Genomic DNA, 24,348 nt, shown 5'->3' on the forward strand with positions numbered 1-24,348 from the left:
GCTGGGAAAACACAATTTTTATCAAACTTTGTGTTAAACAACAGCCACATACCTCACTTTCTTTTCAGCACTCTTCCCTCTCTTATAAATCCTTGTGATTGTACTTGTATTGTACCCTGACCTGCACCTTTTGACAAAATTCTTACAGTTTTTGAAGAAAAGATTTCTACTATGAGGCATTTATCTTTGGTCCTCTTTGGTCCGTGTATTGTTGACGTAATTAATTCCTCGCTGATGTCTGACTGTGTCCCAGCTGCTTTCAGACATGCTGTAGTACAGCTCCCCCATCAAAAAGATGAATTTGATTTCTCCATTCCCTCAAACTTTAAGCCCATTTCTAAGTTCCCTTTTCTATCAAAATAGAAAAGGAAAGAAAAGAAAAATCAGCTTGTGACCAGCTACAGTTCTAGTTGTATTTAAACAGTATGTCGGAGAAGTTTCTTTCTGGTTTCAAATCACAACATAGCGTCTGTATCCAGTAAGGGTCCTAAGGCTAGACCCCCTATGCTAAGCGAGCCTACCGCAGACATGAGCGAGACAGATTAATATGAAGGCATGCCGGCTCGGACGTCGCCCGGATCAACAAGGTCTGCGTCAGGTGTTGAGGAACCAGGGCACCCTGACGACAAGTGGGCTACTGGAACAAGAAGGCATCGGTGGGCAAGAGACGAAAACAGGGCGTTGTTGGAATGCTACTACGCAAGTAACCCTGGCGGAAGGGGTTACATGAATAGGATGAGGGACCTATGGATTCTTCGATACCCAACATCCACAATGACGGCGAAACAACTAGTAGCTCAGTGTTCCAACATTCGAAAGAAGGGACTGCTCTCACAGCTAGAGATTGACGAGGTACAACATAAATGCTACAGCAAGGAGGAGTCAGGACGCCAGGTCAGGGGGGAGATATCATCACCCCCACCCGAGATTGGGTACATAGCCCCAAGTGCGATAGGAGAAGGATCGTTGAGTGCGAGAGGAACTGACCTGAAAGATAGGATCATGGCCAAGCTTGAAACCTGGATCCCCCGTAGCCGGTTACCAAGATTATGTGAAGTACCCTCAGAAGGTCTGCTAGATGATGTTAATGCAGCACTAAGGATGATACCTACAACCACGATTACCGACACTAACAAGCTGATCTACAATACGGCAGCAGTGATCAGTGAGATGCTTGGCTACAAGTTGAACAGCACAGAGAGAAGTACCATGGAGAAGGAGGCTAGAGGGCAAGATCAAAGTAGCACGGAGGGAGGTTAGCCAACTAACGGAGTTGCAGAAAGGCGCGACAAAGGAGGTGCATAAGAAATACAGCAAGCTGTCCATACCTGAGGCCTTGGAAACTGCCAAGCAAAGACTCACAGCCTTGGCCAGCCGCTTGAGGAGGTACACCAGAGAGATAGAAGGCAGGAGAATAAACCAGCTGTTCTCCACAGAACCAGCAAAGGTGTACTCTCAGTGGCAAGGGAACAATAAGAGAACAGCACCACCAAGGCTGGAGACGGAGCAATACTGGAAGAGCATATGGGAGAAGGACGCAACCCATAACGGCAATGCTCAGTAGCTAGTGGATCTGAGGGCAGACCATAGCGACCTCCCTGAACAGGGTCCAGTAACCATCACAGTGGCAGACATCCAAGAAAGGGTCTCCAGTATGAAGAGTTGGACAGCACCAGGGCCCAACCTGCCTCAGTACTACATGGAAGCTCCTGTCAGGCATCATATCGGCTAAGATGAACAGGCACATGGGTCAATACATGAGCGGGGCACAGAAAGGGATTGGCAAGAATACCAGAGGCGCAAAACACCAGCTACTGGTAGACAGAACAGTCAGCCGAGACTGCAAGACCAGACTGACCAACCTGTGCACAGCCTGGATTGATTACAAGAAGGCCTATGACTCAATGCCCCACAGCTGGATACTGGAATGCCTGGAATTGTACAAGATCAACAGGACCCTAAGAGCCTTCATCAGGAACTCAATGGGGATGTGGCATACAACACTAGAGGCCAACTCCAAGCCCATAGCACAAGTCACCATCAAGTGCGGGATCTACCAAGGAGATGCTCTGTCCCCACTGCTGTTCTGCATAGGCCTGAACCCCCTCAGTGAGATCATTAACAAGACTGGCTACGGATACCGACTACGAAACGGAGCGGTTGTCAGCCACCTCCTGTACATGGATGACATCAAGCTGTATGCCAAGAGTGAACGAGACATCGATTCACTGATCCACACTACCAGGCTATACAGCAATGACATTGGAATGTCGTTCGGACTAGAGAAGTGTAGTCGGATGGTAACAAAGAGAGGGAAGGTATTCAGAACTGAGGGGATTGAACTACCAGAAGGCAACATTGCAGACATAGAGGACAGTTACAAGTACCTGGGGATCCCGCAGGCGAATGGGAAGCATGAAGAGGCCGCTATTAAAGCTGCAACCACCAAGTACCTGCAGAGGGTCAGGCAAGTCCTGAGGAGTCAGCTGAACGGTAAGAACAAGATCCGGGCCATCAACACCTACGCCCTGCCCGTGATCAGGTACCCTGCTGGGGTAATAGGCTGGCCAAAGGAGGAGATAGAAGCCACTGACATAAAGACAAGAAAGCTCCTGACCATGCATGGAGGGTTTCACCCCAAGTCCAGCACCCTGAGGCTGTACGCTAAGCGGAAGGAAGGAGGCCGGGGACTGGTGAGTGTCAGCACCACATTCCAGGATGAGACAAGAAACATCCACGAATACATCACGAAGATGGCCCCAACTGACAGCGTGCTCAGTGAATACCTCAGGCAGCAGAAACCCAAGAAAGAGGAGGAAGGCGAGGAACCATCATGGAAGGACAGGCCCCTGCACGGTATGTACCACCGGCAGATAGAGGAGGTGGCTGATATCCAGAAATCCTACCAGTGGCTGGACAAAGCTGGACTGAAAGACAGCTCGGAGGCACTAATCATGGCAGCACAAGAACAAGCTCTGAGTACAAGATCCATAGAGGCTGGGGTCTATCACACCAGGCAAGACCCCAGTTGCAGGCTGTGTAAAGATGCCCCTGAGACAATCCAGCACATAACAGCAGGGTGCAAGATGCTAGCAGGCAGGGCATACATGGAGCGCCATAACCAAGTGGCCGGCATAGTATACAGAAACATCTGTGCCGAGTATGGCCTGGAAGTTCCGAGGTCAAAATGGGAGACGCCCTCAAGGGTGGTGGAGAATGACCGGGCTAAGATCCTGTGGGACTTCCAGATACAGACGGACAAAATGGTGGTGGCTAACCAACCGGACATAGTGGTGGTGGACAAACAGATGAAGACAGCCGTAGTGATTGATGTAGCAGTTCCGAATGACAGCAACATCAGAAAGAAGGAACACGAGAAGCTGGAGAAATACCAAGGGCTCAGAGAAGAGCTCGAGAGGATGTGGAGGGTGAAGGTAACGGTGGTCCCCGTGGTAATTGGAGCACTAGGTGCGGTGACTCCCAAGCTAGGCGAGTGGCTCCAGCAGATCCCGGGAACAACATCGGAGATCTCTGTCCAGAAGAGCGCAGTCCTGGGAACAGCTAAGATACTGCGCAGGACCCTCAAGCTCCCAGGCCTCTGGTAGAGGACCCGAGCTTGAAGGATAAACCTCCCGCAGGGGCGAGATGGGTGTTTTTTATATATATATTAGGGGTGCAACGATACTTGTATCGATATTGAACCCTTCGATACAGTGCTTTCGGTTCGGTACACATGTGTATCGAACAATACAAAATTTTTAATTTATTTTATCAACTTTTCTTCTGACGATGCTGTCTGTGTTGAGAGCTCAGTGGATCTGCGTTCGACTACTCCGCCTAGGCTGCACTGTCGAGCGCAGATCCACTCAGCGCAGCGCAAGCTAGCAAGACAGAAGCTAAGCTCGTTGCAACATGGCAAATTGAACCTCCCCCACCCTCATTCAGATCTGGCCTTTGGAACTATTTTGGTCTTCATGTGAAGTATGACTCTGAAGGTAAGCGCGTCATGGACAAAAGTAAAACAGTATGTCAGATGTGCCATGCAATGCTCAATTACATGGGTGGGAACTACTGCGTTAGCGCAGTTTGCTCATTAACGTGTTGACGCCGTCCAGCCCCACGCACGGGGCGATCCGCGGTAGCTCGTTAACGGAGATTGTGTTGTGGCGTTAACGTCATTTCAGATTAACGCTGACAGCACTAGTGGGAACACAATGAATATGACTGCACATTTACTCCAACATCATCCTAGTGCAAAGACAAGTGGAAGCAGACAAAAACAACAAGCACGCATGCTACAGACTTTACCCGAGTCATTTAGACAGCCGTTAGCACGTGATTCTCCTTATGGGGACCTGATATGTTTAATATGCTGCTGAGAATATAGCCCAGAAGAAGCGTATAGTATAGCTTTTATTTTGGAAAGAGCCATTTCTCTGTAATAAACTCTCTTTTCCAAAGATGAGGGATTTCTCCATGAGATATTTATTTTTTTATTACTTTGTCGTTTCAGCAACATTAAATTTAAAAACTGTACTTTTGAGTTAAAATATATATTTATAATTTTAATAAATGACAAATTAAAAAAGCATGAACATTTTTTTGTATCAAAACAATATCGAATCGTGACACCAAAGTATCGAACCGAACCGTGAATTTTGTGTATCGTTGCACCCCTAATATATATATATATATATATATACGTAATTGGTGTCTAAAATTAAGCTCACAAAGATGCTGTGGTGGTCAAAATAAACACCCTTGAGCTTTATGGGGAGAAAAAAAACGCTTGGAAGAATACTGAAATACAATACAATACCCTCTTACCCTCATGATAAGGCGAAAGGGAGATTTTTTAAAATGTAGAGACTAAATAAAAGCCATATAACAGGGAGTTAGCAGATATTATGAATATGCTATGATTTAGATATGCAGAACCCCTTCTAAAGATTCTCAATCAAACTCATCAGAAATAAAGCATGAGAGATGCATCGCTCAGAAGTAAAGCAGATGGTTCATCCATTTTAGTCAGTGTTTGTTTTCTCTTATTTCTAATCTTGTGAGTGTGAAATGGTGTGCAACCTTCGCAAAATACCACCAGTTGCATTTTCAGATTGAGGTAACGGCTGTGTTGACTGAACTTGAGCTACTGTGTCCTGCAGTTAACATGCTAATAATCGCAGCATGATAATTCTTGTTGGCGTGGATAAGAGAGGCAAAAATCTGGAATTTTAAGTCACTTGAGGTAAAAATGTTACTACGGCACACCAAAAACTAACTAAATAAATAAATAGCAATAGGTCATGGAAAATGTGAAACAACTAATAAATACATTTTGAGATCACCTACCCAACAATATTTGAAGTGTTTGCTTTGCTTGGTATTCCTCATACACATATACACAAACATGAAACCAACATTTTTTCAAAACATGAATTATACACCAGAAGCTATTGTGTAGTTCACACTGACAGTAGTTGTTAAGTTACTGTAGTCAGATACAGTCTAGCTCAAGTTGGATTATACAGGTATTACTGAACAGCTATGTGTGTGCTATTTCAGAAGAGAGATAAAAGGTTTTTCACTTCCTTCACAGCAATTGGTCTCTCCATAGTAGAGTGTAAAAGCTATCAGCCAGACTAGAGTAAACACAGGCTAGAGTAACGGTAGTGATCCCATCCTAGAGGCCTCTCTGATACAGTTTGTAACTGTGGATACGTCATGAGAGAACACAGGCTACATAGTAACAAAATCCTAAAGCCCCATCCACGTAGGAAGCAATTTGCTTGATGCGAATTACTTTGTCACTGACGGCTGGTTGCTAGTGGATGTTCCAGGCTCTGGTTGCCTAGGTAACCCTCCAACATATTTATGACCCTATTGTATGTCAAGCAGCAGTATTAAATCACTACTTCAGTTGAAATGACTAAGTCACTGAAGTCACTAAATATCAATTTGTATGCTTTTTGGTCCCCACATCAAGTTTCGAGTGAGTTTCTTCCTGAGTAGATGAAGCCTAAGGGGGATTGTACTGGAGCTGATCCCAACATATTTAAAATATAAAACCTAAACACACATTTGTTACCCAAATTCCACTCATTTTTTTTTCTATCTGGTAGTATTGTGCAACTGAGCAACCACATGACAATAGCCAACCTCATCAAGGTAGCTAAAATGAAACATTAGCTCCAAAGACTTTAGACAACTTTTCTGGCCATGCTCAGATTCACAAAGTTCTGCCTTTAAAAAAATCTTTTTGTGGAACCTTTTTTTTATTCCTGTGTGTGAAAATTATATTCACCGTTGCATTGTATTGGTAGATAAATGTAATTCTTCAGATACAGGGCTCTCCAGTAGCATATTAGACTCCAGATATGACCATATCACATGTATCTTCACACTTATAATTGAGTTTATTCATGACCTTGTTCTTGTCATAGTGTTGTGTCCTTTCTAGAAAAGATGTTCTATTTTACAAAAAAGCATGAAACTTCAAAAGAAAATCATCTGTCTTTTTTCTTGCTGGTTTTGAAGCGGTTAACCTTTTTGTTGCCTCAGCTTTCACTTTTATCAGTTGTCATGGGAGCTTTCTCTAAAACGTTATAAGCAGTACATTCATTATTTCAAACACTGTCAGCATCAGTCTGTGTCAAAGATCCTTTTTTTTTTTAAGTTTATTTTTTTAGGTTGGGCTTAATGATGTAAAGGTGTACTGAAACTGTAAAATAAGGTTATTCCAAGAATTTCATTGGAACAATACCTGACTAATAATAGTTCCAGTTACAATTTGCTGTATACAATTTTTAGATGAGATTACACAAGATACAGCAGTAATCTATAAAAACAATACTGTACAACATCCATCCATCCATTTCCTTCCGCTTATCCTTTTCAGGGTCGCGGGGGTGCTGGAGCCTATCCCAGCTGTCATAGAGTGAGAGGCGGGGTACACCCTGGACAGGGACAGACAACCATTCGCACTCACATTCACACCTATGATTTTTCAATTAACCTATCCCCACAAAGTGCATGTCTTTGGACTGTGGGAGGAAGCCGGAGTACTCGGGGAGAACCCACGCAAACACGGGGAGAACATGCAAACTCCACACAGAAAGACCCTGCTGGCCTGATGGTGGAATTGAACTCAGTGCTAACAGTGCTAACCACCGTGCCACCGTGCTGCACTGTACAACAATAGAGACAAATTTGCACTATACATCGTAGGGAAGAAACATCTACACTGTGCAATACTTCTCAGATTGAATTAAGTTTATAGCTGAACGAACATAAAACTACCTCTCCAGTGCTTTTTTTTTCTTTTTTTTAGGTTAAATAAATTAAACTGCTATATGGATTAAAAGTAGAGGCATAATCAATAGTAAATTTTTTACAGCTTATTATAAAAATAGAATTGGTCTCTGTCATGACAGCTATATAGGGGAAAAATAACTTTATACTTTTGTTTTTTCATTCCTAAAGTCATGGTTTATTTAGCTCATAACCACTTTGAGGTACAAGTGATTGTACTAATAGACAGTGTAACGTTAGCATTTGACACTTCTATTTCCACAATCTATCTTCTATTAAGAAACAGCCTCAGACTTATTTTTACATGTGATGAAATGGGAGACTTTCATTGTGGATGTGAGGCAGATAAATCTTTAGAGATGTTATCATGTCAATATGGACCAAATTCCAGCACTTTGTTATGAAGAAATAAGAGAGGTCTGAAGGCAAAACAGGGTTTAAGCCAGTACTAGCAAGGTGTGACTAATGAAGTGGCCATTAAGTGTATACTGGGGGGGGAAAGATATCATAAAAATGCTTTTCCGTGTCTATATAGTTACAAAACATCAAACTTTTGGAAACAGATCAAATCTTTATCAGATGTAATCTGTGGAATAAATTGGTAAGAGCAATTATAATGTCTGATCTGCCAGACTCTCCTGACACTCCTTTAAGAGAGAAACTACTCCTGTGGAAACTGTGCACAAAGCTGTACTTATATAAAGTGGAGAAAGATGGCCTAAGGCATGGGAGGACAATGTTTAAATCCAACAAAAACACAGTTATTTGCCTTTTAATATACCTTCAGTCTAAAAAATATGGCTATCCAGTTTTCCTTTGTGTTCATTTACTGAATTGATGATATTTAAATCTTCAAAACTCCACAACTTTGTTTGTTAAGGACATTTCTCTACAGTATTAACCACAGAAGTGACACTTTTTATGCTATCAAGTCCTTGAATATAGGCAAGAAGGAGGAATGGCTAGCCAGGGACATTGATGTCTTTATGCAGAAGTCTGCTGTGTTCTTTTGGTATCCACCGTTGAAAATGTTGATTTGCAGCAGAATGTTGTAGCAAATGATGAGCATGTAAAAGGGGCCATGTTCTGTAAGCAGGGAACGTCTGAAGCAGGGACCTCGTTTTGTCCAGAAAGTGAAAGTCAAAGTGAGCTTCTTGCAGAGGCAGGTTTTGATAGAGCTCAATCAACTCGGTTTACAGAGAAGCTGTAGTGCCCCAAGGGGAGATTTTTAAATGGGTTTTCAGTGCACAGTAGAGCTTGTTTTTTCCAAGCTGAAATCCTTGGAGTAAGTTTTTTTTTTTGTTTTTTTTATCAGCTTTTGCAGAAACTCATTCTCAAGCATGAAGCTGATTGTTTCCTCTGGTTTGTTCTTACAGTTTTTAGAAAGTCTAGCAAACCCTGTTATATGTCAGGTTTGAATACCTCCAGCCTCCTATGAAAAGCATACACTTTCTTATACAAGGTCAGTCCCTGTGTTGTTTCTGCCCGTAAGTTTGACATTGAGGAAATGGAGTTGTGGGGTTATCGGGATACAAAACAACTTCTATTTTCTTCTCTTTATTGTTTCAGGAGATGCACAGACATTTTAGGTTTTACATTTATTTTCAAACCTAAAATCTGATACCAAAAAACTTGAGCACTCTCTTTTTGTAAGGCCCCATTATTGTAAGGGGGTAAATCATCATTTAGTGTGTTTGGAGGCTATAGTTAGTGTGCACTGTAGTCATTGTTTTGTTTTGTGTGTCAGTTATACTAGTGAATGTCACAGTTGATCCAAAAAAGCCGCCAAAAGCAGATTGGAGTCTAAACGCTGTCTCCACATGGAAAACTGGACTGATACACCTCCTGTTGTCAGACCTGCAGGGTTTAGGCCTGTGGTATTCTCCTCTGTCTTATAGTGGACAGAAACTATTTTTTTGGAGTGGCACAAATAATTTGTGTGCCTTCTTATTTGATGCAGAACACCTGATTGTTCTGTAAATAGATTTAAATGGTTATATAAAAAACGCCTGAGGCCTTGGCTGCATTTTTAGGTAAATAGTACCATATAACTTTGTTTGCAAAATTTGTGCATAATTTTTAGAAATGTACAATTTCTATTTGCATTTCAAGAAAATGATTCTTTAAACATGTTTGTGGTTTTTACAGTAAAAAAAATATAACCTTTTTCTACTCGGATTTTGAATTTTTTTCTGAATTTAGATCAATTGTGCTAATATAGTATGTCAAAATGAAAACAATAACTCCAATTTCAGATATTTGAGGTTGTGCTAAAAATAATGATATCAAACAAGGCAAGATAAACAGTTTTTAAAGGTGAAATCTAGAGGTACAATCAAAAGTAGTCAAAAACGGCAAATTATACCCTGGTCCCCAGAGAGCTAAAGTGGCCTAAAATGGTCATTTTTGGAGGGGTGACTAGTGTTAATATACAGTAAGTTTATTTAATCGGTCAATTAATCTCTGAATCCCTGAGCCTGGTTCTGCGGGAGGTTTCTTCCTGTTAAAAGGGAGTTTTTCCTTCCCACTGTCACCAAAGTGCCTTATGCATTTGCATATATGGTTCCCAATGTCAAGCATAAAGGAGTGGTAATGTGAGGGGGCTTTGCTGGTGGCATAGCTTATCACGTATATGTAAATCTGAAAGAACATGTTTTTATCCTAGAAATTCAGTTTCTCTTGTTATTCTCTTCACTTTCCTTCACTGCCTCCATCACATCACTCATACACACTTTGAGTTCTCTGTCCATCTTGTGTTTGCTTACTTTTGGACCCACGCTGCTTTCAGTGAAGCCTACATTGCCCGTTCTTGCTGTTTCATTGATTTTGTATTATCTTGCTGGATGCTTGATCTGACAACTTCAACTGATTTTGTTTTCTGGTTCTTACATCCTCCTTTTCTGAAGGGATTTTTTTAATGGTCACATATGGTGTTACAGTGGAATTTTGTTACCACCCTGCACTGGTCTCTTTTTTCATTGCAAAGGAAGCACATTGTTCTGACCACTTTAATTATTTTTTGCATTGCCTTCTTTCAGAATCAAGAAACTACCACAGTGTTGGCAACTGCAAAGACAAGTATTTTTGTATACACTGGGTTAAATAATTATTTGATTTGTCGAATTTGTAAGTGCTCACTTTCAAAGAAGCAAACTCATTTTTATGGCATTTCCAATTTTTTGGGAAAGAGTTGGAATATCAACCAATAATCCAGAAAAAATACATTACATAAAAGTTAGTAAGTTAGTTAAGTATTTAATCACCAAACAAATCGTTACTCATGACTTTGTACAAAAACCAGTGTTGCGAATTGAACTGGTAAGGTGTTTCTTGTAATTGGCCACTGGGTTTTTGCACACATCACGAGTGATTTTGGCTCTGTCCTCTTTGCAGAAACTCTCTAAATCATTTCGTTTTCTTGGCTGCCGCTTGGCAACTCGAATCTGCAGTGCTTTCCCGAGATTTTCTATAGGACTGAGGTGTGGAACTTGGCTAGGTGAATGTGTTCCCAACTGCCTTCAGATCATTAATAAAGTCCTCTCATGTAGTTCTGGGTGGATACAGTAATTTCCTTATGATTATCCTCACCTCACATGCCAAGAGCTAGGATGACCAAGGGTTAATTTATAAAACTTAATTTCAAATTTCTAACTTTTATGTAATGTGTTTTATCTTGTGTCTTATGGGTTTATATTATTCTATCTGTCTTCATTAAAATGAAACTACAATACAAATTATATACTGTTCAGTTCTTTGTAAGTGCGCAAACTTCAGTATTAGATCAAATAATTATTTAACCCAGTAGCGTTTTCAATGAAATTGTCACTGTTATAGCTAGCATAGAAAATGATGCTTTTTAGTATGTATTCCCAAAAGTATTTGCTCGTCTGCCTTCACACACATATGACTTCGAGTTACATGTCATACTTAATTCATTGGGTTTAATATGACGTGGGCCCACCCTTTGCCGCTATAACAGCTTTAACTCTTCTGGGAAGGCTTTCCACCAGGTTGGCACACTGATGTGGAATAAGGGCTGGCTCACAGTCTCTGCTGTAATTCATTCCAAAGGTGTTCTGTTGGGTAGAGGTCATTTTGTCATGTTTGAAGAGGAAAGGGCCAACTCAGTCCAGCGGGGCGTGCTTTATACCACTGCATCTGACCCCTTGCGTTTAGTTACGTAAGGCTTGGATGCAGCTGCTCAGCCAGGGAAACACATTCCAAGAAGCTCTCTAAGCGCTGTTCATGAGCTAATATGACAACCACGTGAAGTTTGGGGCATCTGTAGCAGTTGGTGACCACTGTGTACTTCCCAGTTGTGTCAACTTTGTTATAATATCACTAATAGTTGACTGTGGATATTTAGTAGTGAGGACATTTCACTAATGGACTTGTTGCACAGGTGGCATCCTATCATGGTACCGTACTAAATTCACTCCTGAGACCCATTCTTTCACAAATGTTTATAGAAGCAGTCTGCATGCCTAGATGCTTGATTTTATATACCTGTGATGATGGAAGTGATTGGAACACCTAGGGCTGCTCGATTATGGCAAAAATGATAATCACGATTATTTTCACTGAAATTGAGATCTCGATTATTTGACGATATTTATTTAACAATAACAATGTATTGAATAATGGCTTTAAAGATGTCAAAAAATAATATAAAAGAGTGTGCAAATACTCATAACAGTGCAAATGTTTGCAATATAAAAAATAAATGAAAAATGTAAACATCTATGTTTAGTGAACTTCAAAATACTGCATAATACTGGTTGTTCACTGTGTTAATTGAGCAGTGGTCTTTGGTGAGGAAAACGTTACCGCGTTTGTTATCTCCTTGTGTCTCTGGGAGCTGGTGGGATATTTAGTCGCGTTGTACAGGGTAGCGTGAATGGAGGTCTGTGAGGATGAAGCAGGTGTTGTCAAGAGTTTTTTCTCTATGTTCCTTCATTGTTTGATCGTATGTCACTTTGTGAGCGGTCTTCAAATGATTGAATAAATTTGTAGTGTTGCTCTGTGGTGCAGCTACGACACCGTAGCAAAGTTTCCACACTATGTCTACTTGATCCACGTCTGACTCCGCGAACCCAAAATGTTTCCACACCACTTAAGTCGTTTTACCTCTCTTTTCAACCAACGGCATTCTTTCTTCAGCAGCCATTATCCTCTCCTCACCAAATAACTTCTGCTTAGCTTTCCGAGCTTTCCGAGCTTCCCTCGGGTCCTCAATTGTTGTGACGCATGTTCGAAACGCAGAGAGGTGCGCTCGATTTGCCACACGGAGCAGCGCGAGAGGAGGAGCTAATAATCGGCTAAGTCATTTTTAATGATCGTTGAAAGCCCAGATCGTAATCACGATTAAAATTCGATTAATTGAGCAGCCATAGGAACACCTGAATTAGATGATTTGGATGAATTAGTTAATACTTTTGCCAATATGATGCACTTCATTATGGATAATGACACTATTATACTGTAAGATTTGTTTTCTTCACAGCTTTGTACTTTCTGTTTTTCGTGTTTCACAGTAGCACCACACTATCATAGAGACAGAAACAGTCCCACAATGCCATATTAATGGTTTCAGTAGTTAAGTGATCCACTAGCAAAAGTAATATTTTTGTTTTATGAATGTCTGAGCAGTGGGGATAACACCTGTGCAGCTTAAATTCTCCTTGATGATGCAGGTGGAATTTGATTTATTCTGTGCAATAGATGGAAGATGTGCATTTATCACTAGGATTAGAAAGCACTGAGAGTCATTCTTAAATAAATGGACATTTCAGAATGTATTTTTTTTAAGTCAAGGACATCTAGTTTCATAGAGGACATTCCTGATAGATGAGTAGGACACCTTTAATCCAAAGGTATCACTGTCCTTCATGCTAAAGAGGCACTTTCTTCCTTTTGTTTCAGAAAAACTAACATTGATTGAACATGTGTGTGTGTGTGTGTGTCTGTGTGTGTAGGTGTGCGTGTTTATGTGTGACAAAGGAGACAAAGTATGATCAGGCATCGTTTTGTGCCAGCAGAGGATTTGAACATTTCATGCTTTTTTTCCTCTGTTTTAACCCCAGCAGTAACCTTCAGCACAAAAGCAATATAATATTTAAGAAGTTGTCAAACCCAAGCTGATTAATGCTCATGTTCTTATAAATAATAACCCATTACACCCATTTTAGCATTACAATATTTTAACCACCAGGAGAAGGTCAGAGCAAACCTAAGTGTTGAGGCACAGAGAGGGTCTGTACTGTAAAAGAAAGTGAGCTGTACATAAGCCATACAAAGGGCACTTAGTACAGAGTGGATGCCACTTGGGAATCTTTGAGCCTGGCCATTTTCCTCTGGTTTAACAGCTTCAGTTCTCCATAACCCCACCATCCTGAACCCATGAAACACAGAGAAAATATGTCAATTTGACATAAAGCACTGCATAGTGCTTGTTATATATGCTATACTAAAGTAACTACAGTGTGTAATTCAAATTATTTCTATAAAATATTTATGTTTTTATGAAAACTATTCAACCTGTATTCACAAGCTTGATCAGTAGATCAAACCTGCTTATGTTTCTTTTCTGTGTTTCATTTTTTTCCATATTCATTGGCATTTTTTGACCTTTGACTTCTCTTAACTTCTTTGTTCGAATGTTTGCTTATCAGTCTCTGAATACAAGCCATCCGCTAATTCTTCCATCTGTTAACATGTGACGCACTAATGCGTATGGGAAATGGTGCTTGTAAAAAATGTCTAAAAGCAAAATATTAACTGAGCAACACCACAACATGCAGCTTTGTGATTACAGGGAATAATTCATTTAAATGGGAAAATTAATTAACACAGTGTGTGTCCGCGTAGGTGTGTGTGGTGTTATCTTCATCATGACAGCAATGATTTTTAAAGTCCTCATCAAAAGTTTCAGAAAAAAACAGTCTGACCACAGAGAGTGACAGCTACAGATATCCACAGGGTTCAAATAGCTCTTGAAGCCATGTCTTTGTGCGAGGGCACAACAGCTGTATCCGTGCGTTTCATTTTAATTCTTCTCCTCTGAATGCAGGAGGTGAGGATTCTTTTGGGGGAACTCTGCACATATGCAACTTGACATCAACAACAGGGGCATATTTTGAGGCAGATGCTGCGTTCAATAATTCACATATTTATTCAGAGGCAGCACACAGGGTTTGATGAAAACTTTCTCCTTGTTTCTTCTTGGAATGCATAAATATGCAAACTGTTAAGTAAAACTTCTATTCCCTGTGTACTCACCGTGGCTGCTATATTGACTAGTTAAGTGCATCGCCAGTTTCACCCCATCATCTATGGGGAATTCAACTTTTTTTTCCCTTTAACATTTGTTTTTGTTCCAGTATCCTGAGGGTGCCCGATGAGTCATGCATTTCTGAGCGTTTGTTCCAGTCCATCACAATGTTGTACAGCATCCTGCAAGTTTAAACCGAACTCTGAAAGCTTGATTTACGTTTGTAAATGGAGCATTTGTTACATTTTACCAAAAGATAGGCTTAACTACCATGAAGTCATCCTTGAATTTTAAATGCATTCTGACGCCAAAACCCCTGAATCTTCTTCACCATTGCCATCTTGATTTTTAACAAAAGGTTACCATTATCAGTCATCAGCTTCTGCTAATGAACTTGGTTAGCAAGATACACCCATATGGATGCATCTTACAGACACAGATGCCTGCTAATTAGTGCTAAGTAGCAAACTACTACTACAACAAAAAAATCACTCAGCAAAATAGAAGCACAGAATTCCCGGAGAGTGTACATCACAACAGGTCATATTATTGAAATGCTAAAGAGTAGTTCCTTTAAGTCCAAATGAGTGAGAAATTAGTGAAGATAAATGTAAATGAATGTAAATGTCTGTACCCACAGATCATATTGTACCTTTTTCATTTTTTATCTGCAATTTTCACTCATTTTAGTTGTATAATTTCCTAAATAAATGATGTTTACAATAAACACAAACTTTGCATAAACAAAATCACATAAGGCAAAGGTATATATACAGATATATATCTAAATAAAAAGCTTCTGCAGAATCAGTGTCAGTTTTACTTGTTTAGTGATGGGGCTAGAAAAAACAAAGTGCTCACATATGTGATAACTCTTAGTGACAGGCGAGAAGAGAAAAAGCAGTAAAACCACCAACATAACTAGGCTCATGGAGGGCAGCCACCTGCTTTGACCCTTCGATGTGAGGGAAAGGCAAACAGAGAAAAGAAGAAGACCTGACAGTTTGCAGGTTTGTGGTGCCAGCAATTGCAACAATGTTGACAACAGAGAAGGAAAAAAATGCTTAATCCACATAAGATTTGGATGTGGATATAAAATATCCTGTTCATAGCATGGTAATAATATAAATATCCTGCACTGTCATGGAGAAATAACTGAAAAGTAACACTTTTCCTGTTGAAAGCATTTACACCGGTCAAAACTGGATGAAATAAAAACTAATAGGATGTTCAAGACTGCTGCAGTGTGCCGTGTTTGAACTTCTGATATCATGAACTCTCTGCTATTTGGTTTGACTCTATTTGGAAAAAAAAAAAAGAAGGAAAGAAAGAAACTTCTACAAAGGCAGCACAATGACTTTGAAGTCACAGTGAGGTACTTTGTTTTTTGAGGACGTTACATAGTATACTGAGGTGACAGTGAGGTAATTTTAGGTGGCGTGTAGTCATGGTTGACTTTGTGTAGCCATCCGCCTGTGAGTTTGTGTGTATGTGTGTGTTTGACACCCCAACACAAAAGCTGAGCAGCTCTGTGGCCTTGAGAGCATTTACTGTTGTTTCCTGTCAAAAACTTGACAGGCCACTCCACTCTATCCCGCTTATAATAGAAAAGAACAAATTAGAATATATGGAAAAAAAAAAACAAGAAACTGGAGGGAAAGGTGTCCCTTTTTTTTATTATTATTTGATGCTATGGAGAAACAAATCATTGTTGTCCCTCACTAACATGGAATGTTTCTCATACTTTAAAAGACGGGACACAGTAACTTTATCATCTTATATTTAAGACTTTTTTGCTTCTCTTTTTATTCACCCCTTTTCTTTTAGACCACCAGTTTTCTGTCAGAGGCCCAGTTTTCTTCAGAGACACCAGAAACCCTGGACCCACTTTTCAAGTTCCATGAGACCATTGCTAAGGTAGGACCATGTAATTATTTCCAATAGACCCTGTGCACGAGAAAATGCTAACTTGTGGGGTTGTACATTTCTGGTCGCTTTACTTTGCGGTCAATCGCTATTGCGAAGATATGCTCCAAAATCATGTCCAAAACTCGAAAACGGAAAGATCGCGTTAAGTTACAAAGAGGAGAAGGTGGGAACACTCACCACTGTTGTGTCATAAAAAATCTAATGATCAATTTTGACGTTTAAAGAGTTTAGCTCGATCAGTTGTTTACATCACTCAACACAAGCAGAACTGCATTACAAAATCAGAAGACACACATTCAGAAGCACATCTCTGTATAGTGACTGGTCTTATGATTTAAACAGGCAAATGTTCAGCATTCAAACTACAGGTGAAGAATAGTCAAACCAGATGTTTCCCCCGTTATGTCAATATCAGCTAGTCAAGTACACACCTACACAGCATGTTAACAAACCGTAAAAAAAAAGGCACACAAAAAATGAATGATTGCTGGTAAGGGTTTCTATACATTAGTATTTACGAAGGGTATGTTGTGACTTACCTTCAAAATTACAGTGGTCGGTCGCTATAACGGGGTTCACCTTTCACCTCGCTGTTTCGCGGATATTTTTAGTGCAAATTTGCATGCTTATTTTTACGTCACATTGTGTCCTGCGTCCCGATCGCTGCAGACGATCTCCTCCGTGACGTCTCTCCTGTACAGTACAGAATCGCTGCATCGATCGCTAGCAGTGTGACTCTGAAGTGCAGTACTGTATGTCCACGAAACGTTTTGCACCGTCAAAAAATAAAATTGGCTACTTGATTTCACCTATCGCTGGTTATTTTTAGAACATAACACTCGCGATAAACAAGGGACAGCTGAGAAATATAACATTTGAATCTCTTTTCTCTTTTGCTCTGAGGCGCGGGGGAAAAAATATCGACAAGTCGATGAACATCGTTTACAGATATATTGGGTAAATGCCCAAGACATCTATAGAAATGTAAATCGGCGCTTGATTCATTCATTTGCTTAACTTGTTTTGGACCGTAAACAAGGCGCGAATAGGACACCGGAAACAAAGCTCCCCACAGGAGTTTCCGCACCGGAAGTAGCATATGCTAACGTGCACATAGTCTATTCTAGCAAGAATTGTGACTGTTATGACGACTTTACCACGTAAGACAGGATCTCTTGATTTGGGACCTCTGTGCTACATGTGGTATTTTCTATGCTGTGAATTTTGACAAAATTAGGAGACAAATGTAAAGAATACGAAGTTCTTCCAGATGGAAAAAAAATGAAAAAGCATGGTTTATCCTGACTTGGGAAGGGTTTGGTTAGGAATGTCGGTAAACAGAGCATAAAATCTGAAAGGTAGAACCCTATGTAAAGGAGTGTATAGTTTGATATCACTGAGTGCACTGCTGAAGAACGGCTGTGCCATAAATGTGGTTTAAACTTTCTTGTCCCAAATGAGATTATCTCCTCCATCTCCTCCAAATTGCTAAAATACTACACTGTAAGCATGTCCGTGTTGAATGAACCTGGGATAACAACTTTTACTCATTGTCTAAGCGTTATGGAAAAATAGTTTGAAAATTAAAGTTTTGCCCAAATCACAAACGTTACCTTGATGGCTGCTGGACAACCTTGGTAAATATCCCACTGATGCCATTTTCAGACATTCTAGAAAAGTTTGCAAGTTTATGTACGCAAATTTCAATATTATCCTTTTATCAAATAGAGCCAAAACAAAAAGGCAACAAAATAATCTCACTTGTAAGAGGAGAGGAAGCAGACTCAAATTGTAGACATATACCAAGTGATAGACAATAAGCGAGCTGCACCACAGGGTTGTAATGCTGACTGCTGATGCCTGTGACAGTCCAGACAAGCCAGTTCACCATTCAACAAATGAGACATCCTTCATGTGTAAATACATGCTGTGTGGTTTTCTGTTCACAAGATTTTCCCAATCAAAATAGTTGTCAATCAAATATCATTTTATTAACAAAAACACAAACATTCTTCTTATTATTACTGCAATAACCTTATCAGTATTCCTTGCTTTGTAAGGAAGGTTTAATTGGATTGGACTACTTTTGCAGATGGAAAGAACAAACTGGGTCATTTTGCAAACATTTGTTATTTCTAATAACGTAAATTAATGTTAATTTTGATAATCCAGCTATACATTTGTTTTTCACTTGTCTAGTTCATTGTTGTGGTGTAGAGTTAAAGCCTATCCCAGTCTGTCCTCAAGGTGCACCAGGTTGAGAGGCGGGATATACCCTGGACATGGTGCCAGTCTGTTGGAGGACTAACTCATTTTGATAATTAGCCCATTCTACTTTAAAGTCTTTAGCGTTGCATTACGGAATCTGATACCTGCTATGCTTCGAAACGGGTGGTGCATCATACATGGAGGAACACTGGTACCAGGCTTTTGCTGTTGCTAGGCAGCTGCAAAGCCAGCTGCTGTCAGTCACTTAGCTGGTGTAGCAAATGAAATTAGCAGGGTCATTAGCTAAGTAAAGCATAAAAAGTCACAATCCATTTTAGCTGCAACAGTCAATGCCCAGAATCTATTGATATTTACTGGAGATGAGCAGGCTTTGCAGGAACAATCACTTTATGCTCAGTTCCTCAGTACAGCACATCTAATGAAACCCTGACTCTGGGAAAAAAAGCAAAAGCAGAGATGTAGTCAACTTGAGGTTAAATGTACTGCATGTTTATCCACTGCCATCCCTTGTGATTGTAGCCTTCCTTTCTTGTTCTTTTGCTTGTTCTTTTGCTATAGTTGTAATATATTTTTCCTCTACAATGACACCTCTGTAAAAGTCAGAATAAATTCACACTGCTTATGTAAGATGTTGCCAAATTAGGATTTCCATCTCAGCTAACAGGACCTTTTTAAAATAGCCCTTGCTGTTAGGAGGAACACTCTCATTGCTTATAAATGCCACCAGCTTACCATAGCTATCACCACTGTGGTAAGCTGTCACAGCATACAAATTACATAAGGCACAGTGACATTTTCATTATCTTTTATGGAGCCCAGCTCTAAATGAAGACACTTCATTTTGTTATGTCCCTACCTTGGCACCTCATATGTGAGAAATTACACTTAGTTTACAAGTACCACCCTGGCAGAACTGTAGTAGCTCGTCCTACTCCTGTGTAGGTTTGTTCTCTGTAAACAAAAGACATTTTTATTCTTTGATGCAGAGAGTGGAGATGGAACCAGATGGAAGCAGACAAATAACTGAACTCACTGGCATTTATATAGGTTGATTATTTTATGATTATTTGTCTTGACTGTGTTTATTGTCACAATGTAAAGCTTGTTGTGGAGATCGCACACAGAAAGAAAGCCTGGTGCAATGCTGTGTCTTAATGGGGATTGCCATAAACGGATTACCAAATGTGTGTGCCTGGAAATTATATCTAGATTTATGAGTTAAGTTTATTACTGACTATTTATTACTAATTATTTCCTGCAGCTCTTGGGTAATAGAAGTCTTCTAAAAAAAACAAAAAAGAAGAAGGAAAAAAGCAACTACAGCTCATTTTCTTCTCTTTCATTTCACAAAAGCATAACAACCACAGTGCCCCAGTTAGTATAATGATAAATGATAAAATGAATTATTGTCCATTTAAAACCAAACACAGCTGCGATTTCTATGATGGAAAGGGACACCAGAGAATCATTGTATGGCAGAAAGATAAACATAAAGCTTAAACGCAAAAAGACTGAATGCAATTTTGTCTTTTTTCATTTTATGCTTTCAAAAAGCTGGAACTCTATTTCTGTAGTTATTTAACTGCCGACAGTCGATACTGCATTATCTAAATTCAGCTCAAATGTAAGCAGAACAGGTTTGAATGGTGAGTGTGTGGTCATTTGTGCATGTGTGTGTACCAGCAGCGTAAGGTGTCATTGTTCACAGTGCAGGTGACCTTCATGTCCATCCCATCCCTGCTGGATGGTGATTGCTCGCCTAAAAAGCACCTGGTTGGCAGCTCATTTTTCTCCCTTGATTTTCATTCAACAGCACCTCTTCCATTCATCTGGACAAAAAAAGGTGGAAACTTACTGACCTTAAAAACAAATACAAAACAATAATGGCTGGTCATTCTTGTGGTTCGACGTGTTTCACGGTATTGCAGCATGCTTCATATCACATCCAACTTTATCCACAGTTGTGGGTTGACACAGATACTGGCTTGGGTCAATAAGTTTCACTTTATAACGACTAAATAAGCACGCTCTCATGTGAGTTACTGTACTTTTGCAAGCACAATGGAAAAGGTCACAGATCGGCTTTTACTAAGTGTTAATTTATGTCTTTCACAGAACAGCAGAGCTTTCTAGGTCTCGCATTGTTCTGTATGCTTCCTACCTCTAAGACCAGGTGTCCCAGAAACATTTTTCTGAGAGAAACTCGAGGCAATGAGATACACTGAGAGGCAAATAAAGGAAATAAACTTACACACTGACAGCTGAATGTTTTTTTATATGTATAACACTGCATAACACAATGATGCGTGGTTGTAAAGTCAGTGGAAGTATAGAACTTTATAAACCATTTTACATGTAGACCGCATGTTTGAAAATGAAGTTTGACATTGTGACAGTGGCATAACTGTGTTTGATGACTGATGTGCTCCACTGGCAGGGGAGATAACACATATGCCACATGTTTCCTAGCTTACTCATTCCCCACTTTTTGGAGAGGAAGGCTGATGGTAAGACGACCTGGAGGAAAAAACAAGTTGAGGTTTGTCTTAGGAAAAGTGATCCACATGTAGCTTAAGCATCTTTTACTGCCTTCCTACATACTTGTTTCCACTATCATCCTGTCCTGTTTGCTAGTTTTTAGTTCCAGTGGTCAAATTTGACCTTTCTCTGCTTTAGTTTCAGCCCCCTACGGTAAATGATGTCACAATGTAGCTTTAAATCTTTTTATAACATCCACTTCTATTACTTGAAGTTCTCCAGTTGTCTTTAAAACCAGCAGTTTTAATTACGCTCGCTTTCTCAATCAACTCATCCTGGCCAATTTGCCCTAACCGCTTTCCTCATCTGTACTACTTGAAATGTTTTTTAAGTTCTTTGCACAGTCACGTAAATTGTTAAGCTTGTAATTATACCTTTAAAATGCTGCACACTTGTGAGCAGTTATCCTAAATGATTCAACCAGTATGCCAGTTAAATTTGGGCGGGGATGTTCTGGAAGGAAAAGGGTCACATCTAATGTGCTTTTAAGAATGACAAACGGTTAAGTTGCACTTCATGGTTGTAACAAAAGGAGGGTATGGGGACGATTGTACACACACAGAAAATCTAAAGTAGCAGTATTGCAGTTTTCTGCATTTTAGATGGATAGACAACAAGAACACAGTTCTTGAGGAAGACCAAGAGACATTTATGAATTAAGTCCATAGATTTTTTTTTAAGTGCTTATATGAAGAAAAGGTGTTAAAGGTCTTTGAATTTTGCTCACTGGGTAGGTGAGTCACTGGTTTTCAAATGGTCAAATATTTGGGCACATCAGTGGTTTAAACTCTGGAGTGGATATCTCTGACCAAAAGGGCCCTGTGTTTTCAGACATTTAGAGAAAAAAATCTTCCCAGCTGACAATTCATGCCAAATATTCAGGTTTGTTTCGTACTTACCCTTTATTCTTTTTATCACATAGACTGAAAAAAAAGTTTTTATTTACAGACGAGTCCTGTAATCTCGGGCAAAGCTCGTCCGTGTCTATGAGGAAGGTTGCAGCCATGGTGGGCGGAGAAGAAATAGCGCTGTCATTTGGCCTTAATCATCACATCCTTGGAGATCAGGCAAAGTGCCAGATGTTATTTGTGCAGGTTGTAAAATGAAGAGAGAGAGAGAGTGAGCGAGCGAGGAAGAGAGGGAGAGAAGGCCAAAAGTACACTGACACAACATGTCATCATGAAGGGCAAATGGGAGGAGGCAGAGATGTTATTCTCCTTGTTAAATATTCAGACTGGGAGAGGAATACAGAAAGGCAGAGAAGTCTGTGACCTCTTTTGGACTTGTGTGCATGTTTGTGTGCCTGGACTTATGTTGTGAAGGAATGAAGCCATTGTGGTGACCAAACGCCCCCCATCGGGTCAAAGTCTTTATGAACAAAATCATTCAAATATGGGTGAAAACATACAAGACGAGGTTACAGATATGGTAAGTCACCAGGAAAAGAATGTATATCACTGTAATGTCCTTTTGAGTATAGGGAACAGGAAAGTGTGTGTGTGTTTTCTGAAATGTCAGCAAGTCTCACTACATATTAGTAAAAAATGTAACTTGAGGAGAGACATGGAGACACAAACACTTTTGCATATCTTGTAGTTATAATGAACAAAGTTTTTTTTTAAAAAATTCATGCAAGTTAGTAAGTATACCATAAAAACATATAAAAACATACTTAGTTTTTGTGCCAGCTGATAGTTTCTGTTCTACCAATAGTAATGTCTGTGAAGGTTCTCAGTCATCCAGGTCATCGTAGTCAAAGGAGTTTGCAAAGAAAAGCGTCTGGACTTCTTAAAGTTGCTTGAAGACGTTTCACCTCTCATCCGAGAAGCTTCTTCAGTTCTAAGGTCAAATGGCCGAGAGTCCCAGATTTAAACCCAGTGGGAGTATCCCCCCAAAGAGGGACCTCAGGAATTCACACGACAAGGTGGGGCCAGGTTTCACAATGAGCACACTCGAAACCCTGGCTGATTAGGTCCCACACCCACTTTCACACCTTGGCTCATGTGATTAGAGGATCACCAGGGGGTCCTTTGTCCCTCTTTGGGGGGATACTCCCACTGGGTTTAAATCTGGGACTCTCGGCCATTTGACCTTAGAACTGAAGAAGCTTCTCGGATGAGAGGTGAAACGTCTTCAAGCAACTTTAAGAAGTCCAGACGCTTTTCTTTGCAAACTCCTTTGACTACCAATAGTAATAAGTGCATGTTGTCTATGTCAGATATTCTGATCAATTTATTTACTTATTGTTAGTTGAATAAATCACATGTCCTTCAACATTACTACCTGTGAATCACACACAAAAAATGGTCGCTTGGCTGAAAATCAAATCAACAGAAATCTCAAGATAATCCTAATCGTTTCTCTTTTTTTGTCACCATCATACAGCAGAACAAATAAGATTATGCCTGTGAGGACATTAGTGCATTGCACCAGCAAATAGCAAGTCATCTCAGGACAAAACAAATTACTTACAGCAATAATATGACTTCAGAAAGCTGGGGTCAGGGTGCTAGTTTAGCTCACTGGGTTGAACAGGCACCTCGTACGTTATAAGGCTATTGCAGATGCCCGGGTTTGAATTTGCTCATGGCCATTTGCTGTGCATCTTCCCAGTGCTCTCTCTCTCTCTTTCTTCTCTATCCTAGCTTTCCTTTTAAGAAAGCACTCCCCAAAAATACTTAAAAGAAAGCTGGGGTCAATTTAAGGCAGAATCCTAAGTGTGTCCAAAAATAGATAGCTAAAAGACAAATGAGCTCACTCTCCATTCCAGTGTGACAGGGCAGAATTTGTATTTGCTTCAAATAAAATTATTATTCCTTAAAATCATAGAGTTCAGTCAGAATGAACATTCAATCCTTAAAATTGAGTGGCTCTAAAAGAGAGTAGGGTTGAACTCTTAATAAAGACAGAAAAATACCTTATGGCAACAACACGTCTTGGACATTAGCTGATGTACATCTGATATACAGTCTCACTACAATGCAGTAGGTTGAGCTGGTGTCACAAAAATGAGAAAATGAATGTATGTATGTGTCATGTTCTTCTGTTTAACAATTTCAGATATGAATATGTAT

At 40.0% G+C, this 24,348-nt stretch overlaps 1 protein-coding gene across 1 annotated transcript in view; it reads left to right on the forward strand.

Annotated features, from left to right (window-relative positions):
• LOC134621242 (inactive N-acetylated-alpha-linked acidic dipeptidase-like protein 2) overlaps positions 1-24,348 on the forward strand; it is a 272,732-nt gene that overhangs the window by 178,797 nt on the left and 69,587 nt on the right. Inside the window, exon 12 of the mRNA XM_063467671.1 lies at positions 16,406-16,495. Coding sequence (XP_063323741.1) covers positions 16,406-16,495 — 90 coding nt within the window. The remainder of the gene's footprint in view (positions 1-16,405; positions 16,496-24,348) is intronic.

This window comes from Pelmatolapia mariae, linkage group LG23 (genome assembly GCF_036321145.2).
Source record: "Pelmatolapia mariae isolate MD_Pm_ZW linkage group LG23, Pm_UMD_F_2, whole genome shotgun sequence".
In the NCBI taxonomy this organism is placed as follows: Eukaryota; Metazoa; Chordata; class Actinopteri; order Cichliformes; family Cichlidae; genus Pelmatolapia; species Pelmatolapia mariae.